A 17,991-nucleotide genomic window follows, 5' to 3' on the forward strand; every position below is an offset into this window, starting at 1 on the left:
AGCACTTGGTTGCCGACCGAACGGTCACAGATTTTAGAAGTGGCGAACTGGTCGTATTCTTGTTGAGTCATCTGATAAAAAGGAGGAAGATACTCAACTTGACCCGAAAGGTCGACCCGGGTCTTGCACCCTACTCGAGCCGAGAGAATGCCTCTGATTACTACTATTGAAGCCTCAGTCACCAGGCTGCCCTTCGTCTCTCGTTGTATCGCCTGCTTAATTGAAGCCCTCCTTATCTCCTTTATCAAGGGTAACTCCTCCAGGCAAAGTCTTTCACCACAGAATGTGTTCACAGCCGTCCACGCCGACGCTGCGAGCTCTCTTTCGGCAGTTCGTAGAACGCGAAGGTTGGGCATCGAAATTGACGGCGACTATGCAACTTTTAACTACGAGCCGTTTGCGTTGGAGCAGGACGACTGAGCCTCTATTTTATCTGGCCGGTTCCCTGATACAGAGGTTTGGCAAAAGACCTGAGTATTATTGTATTGTGTACATAGTGTCAAGTATTTGGTAGGTCGGTAGACTAAGAAGAGGCAACAATACCTGGGGTGGCAGCTGCGATAGTTGCAGCGATTCGGTAGACGTTCTCTGGGAAGCTGACAAATGCCACAGATACCGTCACAGTGGTCGGACGGTCGTCCGACGAGCTTTAGCAGGTTTACCCAACAGCACGATCCGCTGAGCCACTACAATTCCGAAACCATACTCTACTCTATTGGAATACTGTTTAAACTGTGATGACTGTACTGCCGCTATTCGGTGACTAGCTTCACTTCTAATGATGTGAAATGGCGAATTGGTTTTGGTCGTCCCCAACGCTCCAAACTCTTTATCCCACCTTAGCACGCTGCGTCCTGCTCTGCGAACCTGTCGACTCATTCTATAGACAGTAGTTGCGGTAGGCAGTCCGCTTAACTCAGCTTCGCCACTTCCTCCCACCAGCCAGACGTCCAGCGACCTGCCGGTAATTAGGCTCCGTGACGGAAGCTTTCGCAGTGTGCTCAGCGTCTCCTTAACATTCCCTATCCCCCACGATAAGGGTCCCTTCGGACGCACGCTACTAGCCAGCGGCCAGTGACCAACTATCAGCCTTATGGTGCCCTTCTAAAATCCCGCTTCCTCCCCCTCAACAGATTGTCAGAGTCGTCGTCGTATCTACGGCCTCACGCGTTTATGTTGGGCCCCCATCTAATTTGTAATATCTCACGGAAACTGATAAGTACTCGCTGGTAGGCTTCACGGACGGACAGCGGCAAGGCCAACCAGGAGTAAATGCGGTGATAGAAATGCGGAATAGCCCCGTAGGAGGATTCATGGGGGTCTTTATATGTAAAAGGATTGAACTCCATATGTTCGTTTGCCTAACGGCTCTCGCCACGTGTCCCTTTTGTTATATTATAATATAACGTAGAACTGATCGTGACTACCGATAGAGTTTAGTTCACAAATCAGTGTTATCAAGTTTAGCTATTACTGAACTGCCTTTATAATTCTTATTGTTGTCGTTGGTTTTTGTATTTGCTCACACAGGATGGAAAATATCGGACTAACTATATATATCCCTTTTGAAACCGGCAGCGAGATCTCCGATACGGGTTAGACCTGCTATCATTACGCTGCTGTTGACTTTGGCCTGTTAAAATGACGAACAATTTATATGAGCTACAGGTAAATTTAGCAAGCTTGAACCGCTCAATACGACTGCACGAAAATCAGTAGCATCTAGCTATTGTTACGGTTATAGTTCACAGCTATGGATCTCAAAATAATATGGCGTATGATGTACGACCTAGATAATCGTGTACACTGAAATGCATACAAGTACATTGTTCTTTTTTCTAATATCCAAGCGCGTATAGTTGGAAATATCCATGGATCGAATACATTTGCCGTATCGATGGCGATCTATGCTGTTGTATTCGTCTATTCAGTCGACTTGTCTTTTTTTGTCAGTCTCACGACTAATATAAGAGACAAAAAAAAAGGTTTGGCTCGGTTCATTTGAGGCGATACCATCTTTCAGACGGGAGAGCACTTGGGAAAAGAGAGAAAAAGCGAAAATGGGGAAAAACGGGGTGTCTAACTTTTGGTAGCGCCCGCCCTGCTTCGAGTCAACAAACGTTCATCTCGGATCCCGTTCCAACTAAACGTTGCCGTCGGGAACGGCTGAATAGTTCTAGCCAGCTTTCACAACGATGATACAAGTTAGCCAGCTCTTTCTTTTTCTTGCTTACATTATAGTACTCGGATTGTGCTTTTGTACTAAAAGAGGACTGTGTACCAGTATGTTGGGGTTTGTCAAAGACCCGAAGCTGCCTGCCCCTACCCCTCGTCGGTCTCGTGTTGGCCGCTAGCTTGCGGGATGCTCGGTCTTGGCTAGTTTCTATGGCTTTTTGGCTCCAACGGGTACTGTGCAGGATCCAAGCTTTGAACTCCGACTTTCTTCACTACGGCGTATAACTGATCTGTGTGCCGCCTAATTGGGTCGGTAACATGGAGGTCGTCGTTACCGTTCTCATTGTTCGTTCGTCCTAGGGAGGTCTCCGTCTGTTCGATCAAACGTTGCAGCGATAGTGGTACCACTGTCCGTGGCTAGTCTCATTCCGTGTTTCCAACTGCTTTTTTTGCTACTCTTATCGTTGCGTAGAGAGCAGTTTGTGTTCTGCTTTCTCTGAAGTCACCCAGTTGCCTTTCGTTGCTACACGTTTCTTAAATAAAAAAGCATGTGGTCCCATCCAGTATATAATACATACAACAGAAACCGCGAACCGGGGCCTGCTCCGAATTTCGAGCCCGGACTCTTGGCTTCGCTTTCCAGGTGCACGTCAGTCCTCGCGAGTTGCAAATCAGGATTTTCAAATAAATACTAAACTCGAGCATGACCGTAATGACTTCAAAGAGATGGGGGCGATAGCGGTAGCGTGAACAATAGAGACGCGGAGGATATACCTTTGAGGGGCTAGTTCCGTTGTTAATTATGGGATCAGGAGCAGAGGGAGAAAATCATATGAGTCGTTATTTGCTAACTCGGTAGTCAATCGTTGATTGTTGCCATCCTTTGTTCAGAACTGGGTCAACATGGAAGAAGATTCCATCTCCAGGCAGTCAAGGCTTTAAGCCAAATCAGCCCAAACGGGCTTAACTTCAAAGGTTCCGCGTTGGGCGCGTTCGACAGGATAGGGTTGTGCGTTGAGGTTAGTTGAGTGAGGCAGCTCACCAACGACTTCAGAGTTGCAGAGTTGTTTTTTCCGATGTTGGCAGAGGAACAGAAAGTCATTCTTGCTACTGAAGGCCAACAACGAAACGTCAATAACGTGGTGGCAATAGGTGGCCGGGGGGAAGGGGACGACGTGATGTCGATGAAGTAGCGGGAACCGATGGTTTCGAAAAGGAATCGTGTCGAAGAAGAAAAAGCTACTTGTGTCAAATCGACTACAGCAGACGCAGTAGTAACAGCGGCGATAGCGAGCGAAGCAATAGTGAGATCACCAGCCGCGCTTCTAGAGCCACTGTACTATACCGTGCACCTCGTGTACAACTGTGACGCCGCGCCGCACTACAGACAAACGCCAATTCCCTGGGGGTCAACGAAAGCAGCGAGAATGTCAACCGGCGGGAGGTCGACGTAAAGAAAACTACTAACTCCATGAGGAATAGAAAATCTAGGACTACATTCCGGTCTGACTTCCTGCCGATTCGATCTCTGCTTTTTTCGCTAACTTCTTAACCCCTTGTATACAAGTTTGGTGCCTTATTCCTATGACACTTGCTTTCCTTAAATTTACTCACCATTTGTTGTCTGGCCCTTTTCACTGTATGGCCTTTTTGCCAGCGTTGTTACACCAAAATAGACTGACAATATTGTCTCATTCTTTGATACGTAAAACAGTTGTTGCGAAGCAGGAGAAAATTCTATTTGGCAAAGCTCAGCTGCCTCAAAAGTTAAACCTCTGCGTCGATGTCGTCAATTTCAGTACTTCGATTTCTTCCTTGTTGTTGACGAGGACAATAGGCAACTGCAGCAAATGATTCTCGCAACGGCGTGCGGCAACAGATCTGAGTGCAGCTGCAAACTTGTGCGAGGTTGTAGCACACAGCGTCTGTTGGTGCTTCGCGAATATATATATATATATATATATATATATATATATATATATATATATGTGTAAATCCAACAAATAAATAGATTTAAAATGAAGAGCCAAGCCGTGTTGACATCGCCGACAACATTTAATTTGCTCCGTTAATCGGATGGCGGTGTTTTTTTTGGCTTTCGCGCAAAATCTTCGATATCACGTGCATGCATGACTATGATTTGTTCCGAATCGTAAGAACCTCACTGGTCATCGTCGCAGTGTTGCGCGTAAGTTGAGATAGATTTTCTATAATCATGACCGGCTGACACTAAGAATAATGTCTATAAGAATATAGGTATCAATACGCTACAGAATGCTATAACGTCGTGCCGGTCCGTAGGTTAGGTCGATCGATGATTAAAGGCTCACATACATAGGGCACTTACTCAGTATTAAATCTGTATTGAATCGCGAAGAAGTCGAACAATCCGTCTCCGATAGAATAACATATTGAAGTATATCTCCAATCGACGACTCTGTGGTATTATGACGGCATACGGACTCGTCGACAAACACGAGCAGACATGGCCATCGGCAATGCGTTACTGTTCTGCCATTATCATCTTCCTTGTCCATATTACTATACGATACAATTATCGTCAGCAATAGCCGATCTCTCTCAGATTAATTTATTGACCGCTGCTGTCACTGCTGCAGCTACGAACTGTGTGCGCGCGCAGCATTGCACAGCACAGTATCAATCTCGTATTATTGGTTTTTAAATAGGAGGCAGCAGCAGCAGCAGCAGCAGCAGCAGCAGATGCTGTGGTTGAGCAATAACAGTGGCAGATTGGGAAATTACTAAGAGGTTATTTGGTCTAGACGTATGCGTCATTCTGTGTTGGTCGGTTTGTATGTGGCAACCTACCGCCTACGAAGTGTTTGACGATTCTACGAGTGCGTATTCACGAGCGTGCGAGGTAGAATTTGAACTCCAACGTAAGTCGCAGCTTGAGTAGTATGTCGGAATTGAAAGGGCGGTGGCCCCACTAAATGTAGGTGTGCAGTGGAGCCCGCATCGACCATTGCCGCAAGCGTCTGTGACATCGGCAGCATTTTTTGGTAATTCTGAAGACTTCGGGCTGATGACGCGACGATATGTCGTCAGCGGCTCAAAGCGATTTGTTTTTAGTTGGTTTCTTTCACGTCGTTTGCCTCTGCGACCGCCTCGCGCCACCGCTGTAGCTCGTGTGGCGTCATTGTCGCACTAAGAATCGTGGCAAGCCCAAGCCGCCATTGATTATTTACTTTAGTCGGTAACATCTTACGGGCAGAACTATTAGCGGTGCTGGCGGCGCGGCCATTAACCGCGGAACGAAGCTCGGTCGAGGTTCTCCACCACCGTGTCGTTTACATTAAACTGGAAATTCAAATTCTTTTGTCAACAACGATTGGCTATCCATATTGTGTGACTTGATTATCATGTTCCCATTGAACGAATGGGTTGATTGACGTAGCCAGTCAGCACTACCTACTCTCCAACAATATATATGAGAAGTTTCAGCAGCTGATTCGTTGCTTCATCAAAAGCTTTTGATATTTCTGGGCTACATAGTATGGATGACGGCGGGGGCTGGCGACGACGACGATGCAACATCAATAGATAAACGTGCAAGGAGCTGTACATTTTCTTTGTGGCTGCGGACTGCCGAAACGACTACAGCCAGCGGCCGGTGTCAAACTTGAAACGGCGGCGTTTCTGTGACTATGTCCGCGAATCGACGGGTGATTCGCTCATTTTTGGGCGGTAACGAGTTTAATAGCGGGCGGTCTCAGCAATCAGTTGTCAACACTACAAGCGCTTGTGGTGTGACCGTGCCGGAATGGAGGTAGCGTTGGTAGTGGCAGTAGCAGTCGAAGAACAATCGAGTTTCTCTCGTAGATCAGATAACGAGAATGACTAAATCCACTTAGAATATTTCTCTGTCAAGTGGCCTCCTGTAGCCACATTCGTTTATCTATTGCGTGTTCTCGAACGACGAACGTTTCCTGCTGACTTCTGCTATTGTCGGACCAAGATGCAGAGCTCGTCGTACGGCTTCTACCTTGTTTTTTTTTTGACAAATCGTCTTCAGCGTAGTAAAATGACTCTCTGTTTGTTGATGCGATTGCAACTCTTCTGGTTGATTTGTTACTGTACCATCCAGTAGATCTCTATCAAATAATCCTTGCTGTCTATTCGAGACACAGACCGCTGCAAGAAATAGCAGAATTTCGAATCGTATCAGCAACAGTAACAATAGCGAAAAAAAAAACGAGACGAAGTTTTCTGCTCCAGCTTTCCTCTTTTTAAGTGAATTTCTCCCGGTTAACGCCATGATGATAATAATAACACAGTTCTGGCGGCAGTGATGATGGTAACGACCGACCACGCGTGTTTATACAAATACGAAAATGATGCTAATGATCCCGATAGTAAAAAAGCAACGACGGAATTTACGTGCGGAAAACTATCAAGCTTGAACTGCGCGTGTAAATAGTTTTTGAACCACCGGTACACTATCGTTTTCTACCGGACATAAAGGATTTACTAGATTTTGCTAACGAACCAAGATTCAATTAACTGGCACATGGGTAATACGCAAATTTTCCTTTCCCAAATTCGCAAAGACCCATAACTCTGCTTGCAAAACCTCTGCAGAAAATATTGTCGTCCATATTATTTTCTGCCGTGTTTTAGCTGTTGGACATCGACAGCTATTGCCACCGCAAGTGCTTTCCCAAAGCCTAGATTTCGATCCGTTGACCTAGTGCTCTCCCGTTACCCTATAGGTACACGAACGTTTGTATCATGCAAAAATACAAATAACCAAAAGCCACTGAGATCTCCACAGGAAAGTCACATCGTAGTAGGCGGGCTAACCAAGTTAGGCCGTTTGATACAAACAAAACAAGCTGTAAAAAGTAACTTCATTGTTGACAACAGCTGTGGAAAACCCGTATGTAAACTTGTTTTTTTTCCCGTCCAAGCACTCTGCCTCCATCAGTCCGAGACGTGAGGTATTATTATACACTTTCTCACCATTTAGACTGTTGCTGATGCTGGTGATCCTATAGCTGTTCCCTTGCAGCTGGTGAGTGCAGGTTGAGATCAGAATTGCTTCAATTCACATTCTGAGAATAGCCGCTATTGAATAGGTACGTTCAAAGCGTAAAGCGGGGGCGAAAAGATCTTCATTAGGTTTGCTAAAGCTACAATCGGCGTAACCTTATAGGGGCAGCACGACGGCCGGTTATACACAGCGCTTATGAGAAAGTAGTAAACAATCTGAATAAGCAAAAACCGAAAATTTGAGATACATGATGCCTCCGTCGCCGTCATTGTTACTATTTTACTTTACGCACAGGATATCCTTTCCCTCAAACGGTTAGTGTTTTCTCATTAAGTTACGTGATTGGGAAGCCGTTCAAGTTACGAAAGCAACACAAGGAGCAACTGCTTTCGAAACAATCAGCGGAACAACTTGCGCTAACTAACAACCGGTTGCGTTAATAAGAAAAGAGCCGACTTGACGTTATCCTGATGCTGGCGACAATAAACAAGAAGCAAGAAAAGCCGAAACGTGACCCCTCTTTGCTGTGGCCCAGTTGGGGGTGCTGAAGCGTCTGTGTGCCACTGGTTGCTGTTACAGGTGCCTGCAATCCATGTGATAGCGCATTTAACTGCTAAACACGTCAAAAACCCAGATCAATACCTGTCCCTTAGGGAGCACGTGTTGATCTGGATTCGAGTCTAAACGAAGACACGCTTCATTTCGTGCTGGAACTTGGTGTATGCTGGAATGCTCAGTGGCCGTAGCGGGCGCAAAATTCTAAATATGTATGCTTAAATAAATAGGAAAAATCTGTTTGCTATGGTAGCGGTGAGCATCAATAACGACAGTGACGGCAACTTGACGGAAGTTCACTTCGCACGCCCGTCATGTGTCCACTTCCAGCCGGATGAGCCAAGCGAGCTCGGAAGCCGATGCGTTGTCGTGGCGTTTGTTGGTAGTTTGTGTCTGCCCATCGGCCGCCAAGTTATTCCACGTTAGAACTAGTACTAGAAACGCTAGAACTAGAATAATTACACATCATGTTTTTTCGTTGTTGTTACTGTTTCTTCGTACTAGGTCGCTAGCTTTCTTTTCCCTAACTGTTTCTCCAACAGATTAGCGTTCTCGTTATTATTTGCGGCCGCTTCTGTTGGTACGCCGTAGTCGATGCAGATTCTTCGTTTCAAACAGTTTCCACCAGCAGTAGTACTACAGTTTTCTCTTGGAAGTCGCGATTTTCACTCAGAGTAGAAGCTGTTTTTGTTTTCTGTGGGATCTATTGGCACTGCCACTGCTTTTGCCTCCCTCAGTGCCGCCATTCGCTTGCCCGGCTCTAAGGGTGTGGCCCGCCGCAGCGCCTATCCCGCTGGGACGGGCGCTTTCGTGCGCTATCGGTTGCACATACCATCCAGCTAACTGGGCAAAACTCGTATTGAAGACGTAATACCTTTTTGGCTATGATCAGTTGACAGTGACGTAAAGTGTATTGCGCCGCGTCGAACAACAACAAGAGCCATATTTACTATTCGATATACTTTTTGTCACCTACGTGGCATGCTAAATATAACGAATGCTCACTATTGCGTTCAAGTCTCGTTGATTGGATGGATATAGTAAAGGTATACTAATTAAAGCCGACTGGGAAAACTACAGCTTAGGTCCCTTGGAAAGAGCTCAATCGTCAAAGTAGGCCTCAAAGCGTGTTCAATCATCTATGCGTCTATGCCACTTGAGAACAGGTATTTTAGACGGACAACTGACGTGATTGTTCAAGTTACTGATCAGAAACAGTGTACCGCGGCATTATTCAATGCTAGACAATTACCGATGCTAGTAAAAGCATTGAATGTTGACATTTCGGTGATAGTCGTCTGATCGAATGTCTGTGGTGGTATGCGGGGTTGACTACGAACGTTGTCGATTAGGGACGTTGTTACTTAGGGATTATGAGCGAACGAAACGCCATCAACAACATGCGTCAGGATGCAGTAGAAACAGAAACGCCAATCAAAACTTAGATGCCCGCAGTCCTTAACACGCTGATAGAAAGAGGGCAACTGTGCATGAACGCAGACTTTCCTTTTTTTTTTTCCTTTTGATCCCTTTTGACTCTATGCAGCGTCGGCGCTATTTCTCGTCATCATTTGATGACAGCACGTTTGTTTGTTCGTGTAATTCCCGCACCGGTTACGGTGACGAATCCATATTACAGTGTTGTTTTTGTCTTTCGACTTGTTCTTTTCTACTATGTCCGAAAAGCTCACTCTTCGTAGAATTTCTGAATAGTGTTATTTTACAATTGCTATCAGTCGGATTTTTTTTTTACCTTTCTCCTCTCTGCGCGATCTCCGTTATCTTTCTATCACTCGTGTGGCCAATGCGCGGGTATTCGTTGCCTTAAATAAACCGATATATCTAGGGAGTGTAAAAGGGGTAATGGTCTTTGTGTCGACACATGTGCCGATTAAAAGGGTCATCAGTGCTATCCCAGTATGGGATTCCAAAAAGCAAGGAAGAAAGAACGTTTCGGCTGACAAACCTATAGGAAGATCTTCGTAGCAGGAAAGGTACAGTGTACAGGAGCAATAATAACACTATTGTGGGTGAGTCCACTGCATCCATGAACTAACGATGACTCCATATGAGTTCGTTTGCCCGTCGCCAATCGTGATGGCTAACGCCGGTAGCAACGGCAGCGGTGGCGACTCATCTATTGGACACCACAACTGCCACTAGTGGCACTGCCGATATGTTTTACCATATAAATACCAGTATCCAACATAGGGTTCTGGTTCACAAACCCCATTTCATGATGGACACCCTATTCATCCCCGCATACCGGCCTCCGTATCCCAGTCTTCCCGTAGCGTCCACAGCCCGTTATGTTCCCTCTGGCAACCAGTTGAAAACCACCAAACAACGAATAACACAAACCGACGGCGGCCTTAAATTCGTCGTAGACGATGTACGGAGTCGACGTCCTTTCTTTGTATTGGCTCGGTTCTGCCAATAGACTAGAGTTGGGGTAATGACGGCAGCGGCAGGACCCGCGGCCGTAGTAGCCAAGAGAGAAACCAACCCTTTTACAGCTTTCCGGAAGGGCAGGTGTTTCTTGACCCGCAATGACTCCTTAGCCACGTAACCAGTACGAAATTGGCACTACAACGACCGTCAGCACTGTTACTATGCCTTTCCATGTTCTTAGGCTGAGCCTGCGCTGCCGAGGTCTGGCTTAGGGGATCCATAGGTTACGAAAGCAAAACGAAATCGAAACGCGATCGGGCAGATCGGGTTGAAAGTGGAATAAGTGAGATAGTTCAACGGCATCAGTACTGGAAGGTGATGTTTTTTGTTAGCTGAAACCGCGTAGCCGTGTGCGGACGGAGGAAATAAGCGACAAGAGTGAGTCGGCGAACGGACAACACGCAAAGGACAAAACGTTTAGGACTGCCATTTAGCGGTTATGCAGCAATAGTGAAAGACTACGAGTATGGCTAGATGCGGGTGTCGTATTTTTCTTCGGCCAAATAGTGCACCCTGTAGACGGCGCCAAGATTGGTAGGAGCGATAACCTCGAATCAAACAAACCTAAATAAGGCTTCGGGAAACAGCGTGTCAGCAGCGTTGAAATTAGGAATCGAATTCATTGAAAGATTGACCTCTGAACAGATATGTATTCGAACAATTGCATTAATACATTATTATTTTTGCCCGTCCAAGAATTAAGGACGCTTGTTATCGATTATTTAGAAATAGAGTAATTATTTCGTGCAGTATATTATAACTCGGAGGACTTTAGCATATCGACGCCGGCCTTAGCTGCCATTGCCACTATCTGCCCTCTTTTTAAGCACCACGGCATACAATTAAAGATTTATGATCGTATCGCCGACTAATTTAGCACAACATTAGATTCACCGGACGCCATAATTAAATATAAATAGGATCTTATCGTATTCCTCAATCGGTGAATACTGCTTTGAACGTATCGTGAAACGAATAGGCCCTCGTAGAATAATGCGAAGTTCTCGTTACTACATTTTACTCGGTCATTACCGGCAACAACTTCCAATTTTATTAACTTTATTGAACATGATTCGTTTACGTTGCAACTATCTGTCTATCCACCGATGTGAGGGCGCTACAGGTTGAGTAAGTTTTACTTGATTATTGCTTTGTGTGCGTCTTAATCATCACATCTATTTATTATGTAGGGAAATATATACAGAACTTGACGGGCGAACGATCTGCTCATGACGTTAGATTGTTGTCTGGACGATCGAACCTTCTTTTGCGACCGGATTTTTCGTTATACACTAAATGCTGTTTTAAATAGCGCACCGTTCGTGTCCACTCGATATGACGATACAATGTATCGTTCAAGCTGACCTGAACTTCATTAAACCTAATCCCAGTGTAGAATTATAAAAATGAAAATTTATGTCCGTGCGTTGTTTGTCGCAGATCGGCGCCATGACCGAAGCTGGAGCCTTCTGCGCGCAAGCGACTTTCAATTGCATACAATATCGGCAGAAGGTATGAGACTTGGATGACTGTTCGAACGGCCTTTAAGTCGTGACTATTTCCTCCCAGCAATGTGCTGCCTGTCTGGATAGCTCTAGATCACCCCTTTTTCTACCAGTCCTCATTTTGCCCTGATTGTTTTATCAAACTGCGCCATCTTGAGCCACTTGGACTTCTTTCTGTTCGTTAGACACTCACCGACTATTCGCTAGCGCCGCTGCTTATGTCGACACCGAAATTGTTGTCAAGTAATATTTATTGTTAGAGGAACTTTTAAGAATACAGGTTATCGAATTATTCGGTTAGGTTCTTTTATTTTTATATACACATATATATATATATATATATAAATCAGTGTTTCTTAGCATATCTTCTAGGCGAATAGGTAAGCCCGATAAGCAGACGCCGGTAGCATATCAGAAAACATTATGGCTCTCGTTTTTCGTCTTTTTTCTTTTTGTTTCTTTATAAATTTTATTTGCTTTCCGGCTTTTCTAGCCCAAAAATATGCTTTAGTAAACAGTATACTTCTGTCGTTATGTTTCTCGCTTCGATTTCAGTTCCTAACCCGCCAGTTACTCCTTCTCCCCGGAATCGAGGTAAACTATCATTTCTTATGTCGCTGTATTGTTACTATTAATACTGCCTCAACTAACTTTGCGTTTCAATAGATATATATGATCGCTGACTCACAATCGACTAACATTACTGATTACTATACAGTGAGACTAACGAACGGTTAAAATATAGATTTCCTGTCATTTTCGATTGAGCAGGTGTTAAGCCATAAGTTTCAGTTAGTTATTTGACAAAACTGTCCAGAGATTATCGTAGTACCATTTTTTTAGACAGTTGGCAATTCTATTAGATTTTGATTGATCTTTTTGTATTTCGTCACTTGCGATGATTAAGTTAAGGATTACGCGGCTACATGATAGCTGAAAATAAATCGAATGACGCTAACCATGGTTCTGATAATGCATTAGCGTCTAATGGGAGCTGTCTCAAGCGCGACTTCTCTTCGGGTTGAGGCGAGTTTCATCATGATCTTTTCTTATTCGGTTGTTCTCTACTAGCAATGGGCTAGCCAGTCTTATCGTCTCAATCTTGTACCATAGATAATCCGCAGCTTTTTTCCAAGCGAACTGCTGCTGCTGCTGCTGCTGTTGGCGGCTTACCCCCTAGACGTGCATAGACGCGCAACCTCCTGTCTAACTTCTAACCCAGTTTCCCCTGCTGTTCAAGCTCAACGCCCGGAGGCTCCTTTCTTTTCTGGAACCCTGTCAAGGGTATTCCTAAACCCTACATCCTTCTCCTTTACCATGCAGTTTAAAAAAAAACTGTAATACATTGCGGTGTAGGGCGGGGGAGTGGGGGGTACAGTACGCCTAGTGGTGGTGGAAGGCTACCAGATGGGGTAAGATGAGGGGCTGTTTTTATATGTAAATTGCGTCTTTGTAAGTTTAAAAAGCGTAAGTAGGCTCGCTATTGCTGCTGCTATTGCTGTCGCTATGGCGCTCAGGGTACGGTAAATGGGGTTCGAGCTAAGGGCAAGCAGAAGAGCAGACAGACAGGAAAGAAACGAAGGAGCAGTGGAGCAAGTTTTAAGACTGCGTCGGGCCTGTTCCACTTCCTCCATAGGCGTCGGGAGCGTGGAGGCCGCCGGTTGCTCTTTCGGTCTGCCGAAGACGGCAGGGGGCATCGGCAGGCTTGTCGATGCCCGGCGCTTTTCACGAAGCTGAAAAATGCGGACCGAGTGATCGTGGTGGCTCCCGGAGACTGAAAGATGGGTATAGTTGAACGGGTATAGAGGCGTCCAAAGAGAGTGGAATACAGCGTTGGCTGCGGGGGATTGGCGTAACAGGGGAAGGAAGATCTGATGCAATAGTGTGCAATTGTATGCAAATCCGTGCTAGCCTCAACAGCGACAATCCTCCTTGTACTTACCCATTCCGTTCGTTTTTTCGAGCGTCTCGCGACCCCCAATCCGTTGCTGAATGGCACACGGCTGCTTTTACTGTTGGTGTCTCCACTATCTTGGTCGCTGAACTAGCTCCAGTTCTCTTTGTCTCGTTTCCTCCTAATCGCATCTCCGCCTAAGGCTGCCGCCTAGAACCTGGGCGGCGTGGCCATTCCAAGATATGCCTTAACAGTGCCCGCAAGGGGGTTGCAGCACCAACAGGTTTCTCGAGGGCCACCAGTATTAGCGACACCAGTACCGGTGCTACCATCATCACCGCAAGCGCTACTCGCGCGTAACCATCAGTATGGCAGCCAACCAGCCAGCCAGTCCGTTTCACCTCTTGCGTGAGTCTGCAGATGGTAAAAGCGGGTGGCACAGAAGGTAATACCCCAATTGGTGAGGGCTGTTTGTGCTGTGCCGGAGAAATGTGTGCGATTTGGTGGGCTCCCATAGGTTAGCGTCTGTTCAAGCCTGTGCTATAAGAATAGTGCGAGGTGTAGGGATGAAGCAGCAGAGCGAACAGGCATGTAGCAGAGAGAAGGAAAATGCATGACCGAGACTCGATACCTGGATTTTTCTGCTGCATCAGGCGAAGACTTGATGCGTCCGTCTTCGCCTTCGCCAAATACGTAGCGAGCAAACTGTATGCAATATGTATGGTTGATGTTGTGAAAGGGCGATGTCAAGTCATAATCAATTTGTGTTGACTGCACCTAATTCGAGCATATAGATGCATGTTTTTGTAAAGAAAATAGTAGCACTGGAATTTAAATTTAGTGTGTGTTCCTTTTAGGAGTTCTACGGTCTATCATCATGTTTCTCAAACATTTCTGATACATAAGTATAGGTCAAGGAGTGTCTTAGCTAGCATTTTATCTTATCCGATTTCAATTATCTTTCTCGTTCATCCCCATATACCGATCCTATTTGCAGTAAATATTCTACTGCTACACGCACAACTTCGGCAACCAGCGATAGTCTTAACGGGAACAGACGGTTCCCTGCTGCGAGAAATCGACACCATGCAGGAAACTCTCCGTAGATCCTTAACGGGCGATCAGCTTTTTGGATTATGACGTGCGTCTTCCGACTACTAGCATGGCGCTCTTTCTCTTTATCAGGCCTTTATTGTGGTAATCTCGATGGTCTCTCCTTCTACGGTCACCTTCTAAGTTTTCCGAACCTCTAGTTTTTTCTGGGTCGGTCTCCGATCGATGAAGTACATATACTAGGGAGACACGCTGTCTTTTCTAATAAATTTGTTCTGAGCTTGTGCATTCGGGCTCGGCTCTAGGAGGTTTGGTGATTTCAACCAGCCGTAGGGGCTACACATGGGGCTTTGGTCTCGACATGGAGAGTAGGTATATTACGACAAAGTAGCGTCGTGCCGTGCCCTATGACCGTGGAAAGTGCCTTCGACTTTCTTGGAAAACTCTCAATCGTTATGTTAATACGGAGTCGACGCCCTGAATGCAGCTTCCTGTTTTTGGTATGTCCACAGCATACACAGACATTAGCATGAATAGTTGTTTTTCTGTGCTGGCGGCAGCCAGCCGGTTTAGATGTTGTCGAGGGGTCATCCTTCATATCGCTGGTAATAGACGGGTATATAACGGAAAAGGTGACAACCAACGCTTAACTAAGCCGGCCACCGGCAACTCTCGAATCTTCCATGGGAGGAGCAGGGGGCGCAGGGTTTATTCAAGTAGGAAAAACATTTGGTTTCACATCCTATAGCCTCTCTTTGCTTGTCGCGGTCGCTTGTCTTCTGAACGTGTTTCTTCTGCTTTCTACAGCAGCTCAGAAGCTTAGGATCGCACTGCGCTGAATACGACAACTGCACCTTGGCGCCCACGTACAGTGACTGTGTGAAGCAATGCATTATTTCCTTAGAAATATGGCTTTTGAATCTTCCGAATAGATGCGAGGAATATACTGCCTGGGTGGCTGTTCGCTCAGCTGGTCGGATGCTTCTATACACCTAGTCACGTGACATTGAATGTTGCTGATGTTTTGTACGCACGACTCGTTTCACTCATAGATGCCGTGTGGCAGTTCGCAGATGGGGTTCACAGGGGCAGACACACTTTGGACGAAGACACTGACGCCAACGACAAGACGTAACGGTGCCGTCTGGTTGCCTGGTTGACGTCTACTTGACATCCCGCACGTCTTATTGCCAGAGGGTAGAAAGCTGCTATTCCTTACTGCTAGGGATGCTATTGCGGCTGCTACCGCTGCCGCTGCCAAGATGAAAGAATGCTGTCCAAAATGAGTTTGGTGGCTCTTCTTCCGTCGTGTCTTCGACTACCTACCTTACCGGCATTGGCGCTAGGCCCTAAAACTACCAAACGTTGTAACGTCTTTACGCTCTACGTAGATAGGGGGAGGGGTTGCTGCTTTTGTTTTCATTTGCATGTTATGAGAGTTACGGAAGCACCGCGTTACGGCGCCGACCAAGTAGCCATGCAGCCAGCAAAGGAACGATCCTTTCGGGGAATCCGACGACTCCACTATTTGTCAATTTCTAGGACCCATTGGGAGCGGTGCGCCATTTTTCTGCTGACGCTGACTTCCTGACTAAATACAGCCTACCAACTTACGTGCTTGTACACTACATTGCGCTGCAATTTCATCCGGGAATTGTATAGCGAAATGACCATGCAACGAATTAGGGTAGAACGGGTCACTGGAATGAAAGCAGACGCCACCGCGAATTCGTTGGGTCTGAACCCAATGAGTAGTGGCATTAATTGTAGGTTGTGCATCTTTAGGCTGGAAGAGACAGCAGAGGATCAAAGGAAGGCATTGGCAAATATCATGTACCTGAATGTATTCATTATCAAAATAATATTTGACATGCCTCTGGCTTTTCAAGACAAACAAAGGCGTTCTTAGCACTAGGAGCCAGAGAGTGGGCGTAGCTGTGAAGAACGAGCAACGAGGAAAACGGTATAAAGCATCCACAAACCAATGTGCAGTCCGAAGTGTCTAGTAGCATTAAAATAAAATAGGGACATAGCGTTTGTCTGCGTAGCCGTGGATTATCTAAATCCAATGTAATGCAATGCTCTATTTAGGGACGACGGAACGCGACCAATGAGAGCTTCTTTCCATCTTTCTCCCTTTCTCCCTCTCTCTCTCTCTCTCTCTCCTTTTTAAGAATTAAGTTAAATTCTTCTTGGTTGGCAGCATTCGCTTTGAACGCGATTTCCATGTGGTGGGTTCTGTGGAATGCTTCACTCCAACGTCAGCGTTTCCACACCTGTCTCATTTACGAACACAGTCATGCCAATAGCGACTGTAGCAATAGCGGCAGCGTAAGAATAGGGTAGAATCAACATAGTCGTAGCATTTATCCGTCTGGACTCTGTTTGTACCGTCTGGGGAAACGACATGAGATGGCATGAGCTCCCAGGGAGCGTCTGACCCACTACTTTGTAGCTCTTGCCTGCTCGTTTGACAAGTCTTCGCAGCAAGCGACTAAGAACAAACCAACAAAGAGACAGAAAGAGTATGTTAGGTACATGGTAAGTAAGACAAATCCAATACTGTATCGGAGCAGTGTCTTCACTGTAGGCACCCAGCAAGACGGCTGGGACGACGGCAGGCGCGCTAGTGTTAATATCGAGCAAGAGTTAATATTGCCGACGATACAAAGCTGTGCTATACACAGATAATAATACCATACAATCAACAGTGCAGCCACGAAGACAGGAGACTCGATTAAGCTAACTCCACAATCCTCGGTCTTCACAACAGTAGTACGAACGGGAGCAAACGGTTCGCTATAAGCTTTACCCAGAAGGAAACTGGCTAGCAAGGCAGTCTTCTATTTTCGAACTCGGTGTTCAGCTTCTCACGTCGTTTCATCACCAACCGACGCTCGCTTGCTTGGCTTAAAGAAGTGGTAGACACCGAAATGAAACCTGCGACAGGTGGATGGCAATATCATGTCACGGTGACATTTTGTTCCAGCAGGAACACTCCTAACCTCTTCCAACCTCGTCTCGCTAAGTTCAGCCCTCCGAAAGGAAGATTCACTGGGTATTGGAATGAAGAGCAGATATGAAATGCTTCAGCCGTGCTTTGCCCAACATAAGCACGTGATCGACACCGTCTACTTCAAAAATGTTCAGATTATTAAAGTCGAAATTCGTGGAAATCTGTATATTCAGGTATCATTTTCTTTCGAGTGTTCTGCACGGCTTACGAAGAGCCGCTGTATCAATTTGCTGAATGAATTCCAGCCAGCTTTGTTTCAAAGTACGCGGATGCTACGAGATTTTAACATTATTTTGGCTCATTATTCTTTTACGCACAATTTTCTTTA

The 17,991-nt window shown here is 45.8% G+C and overlaps 1 protein-coding gene across 10 annotated transcripts in view; it reads left to right on the top strand.

The window, feature by feature from the left end:
- The window catches only part of LOC111248619 (latrophilin Cirl-like), a 451,353-nt gene that overhangs the window by 341,773 nt on the left and 91,589 nt on the right, over positions 1 to 17,991 (top strand). For 8 of the 10 annotated variants that reach the window (XM_086988339.1, XM_086988338.1, XM_086988340.1 and 5 more), the window contains 2 exons: positions 11,636 to 11,707; positions 12,256 to 12,294. The exons of 1 other annotated variant lie outside the window; for it this stretch is intronic. In XM_086988339.1, the coding sequence (XP_086844465.1) occupies positions 11,636 to 11,707; positions 12,256 to 12,294 (111 nt within the window). The remainder of the gene's footprint in view (positions 1 to 11,635; positions 11,708 to 12,255; positions 12,295 to 17,991) is intronic. One more of the 10 variants, XM_022801241.2, reaches the window with a different exon arrangement.

This window comes from Varroa destructor, unplaced genomic scaffold, assembly GCF_002443255.2.
Source record: "Varroa destructor unplaced genomic scaffold, Vdes_3.0 BEIS01000004.1, whole genome shotgun sequence".
Taxonomy (NCBI): Eukaryota; Metazoa; Arthropoda; class Arachnida; order Mesostigmata; family Varroidae; genus Varroa; species Varroa destructor.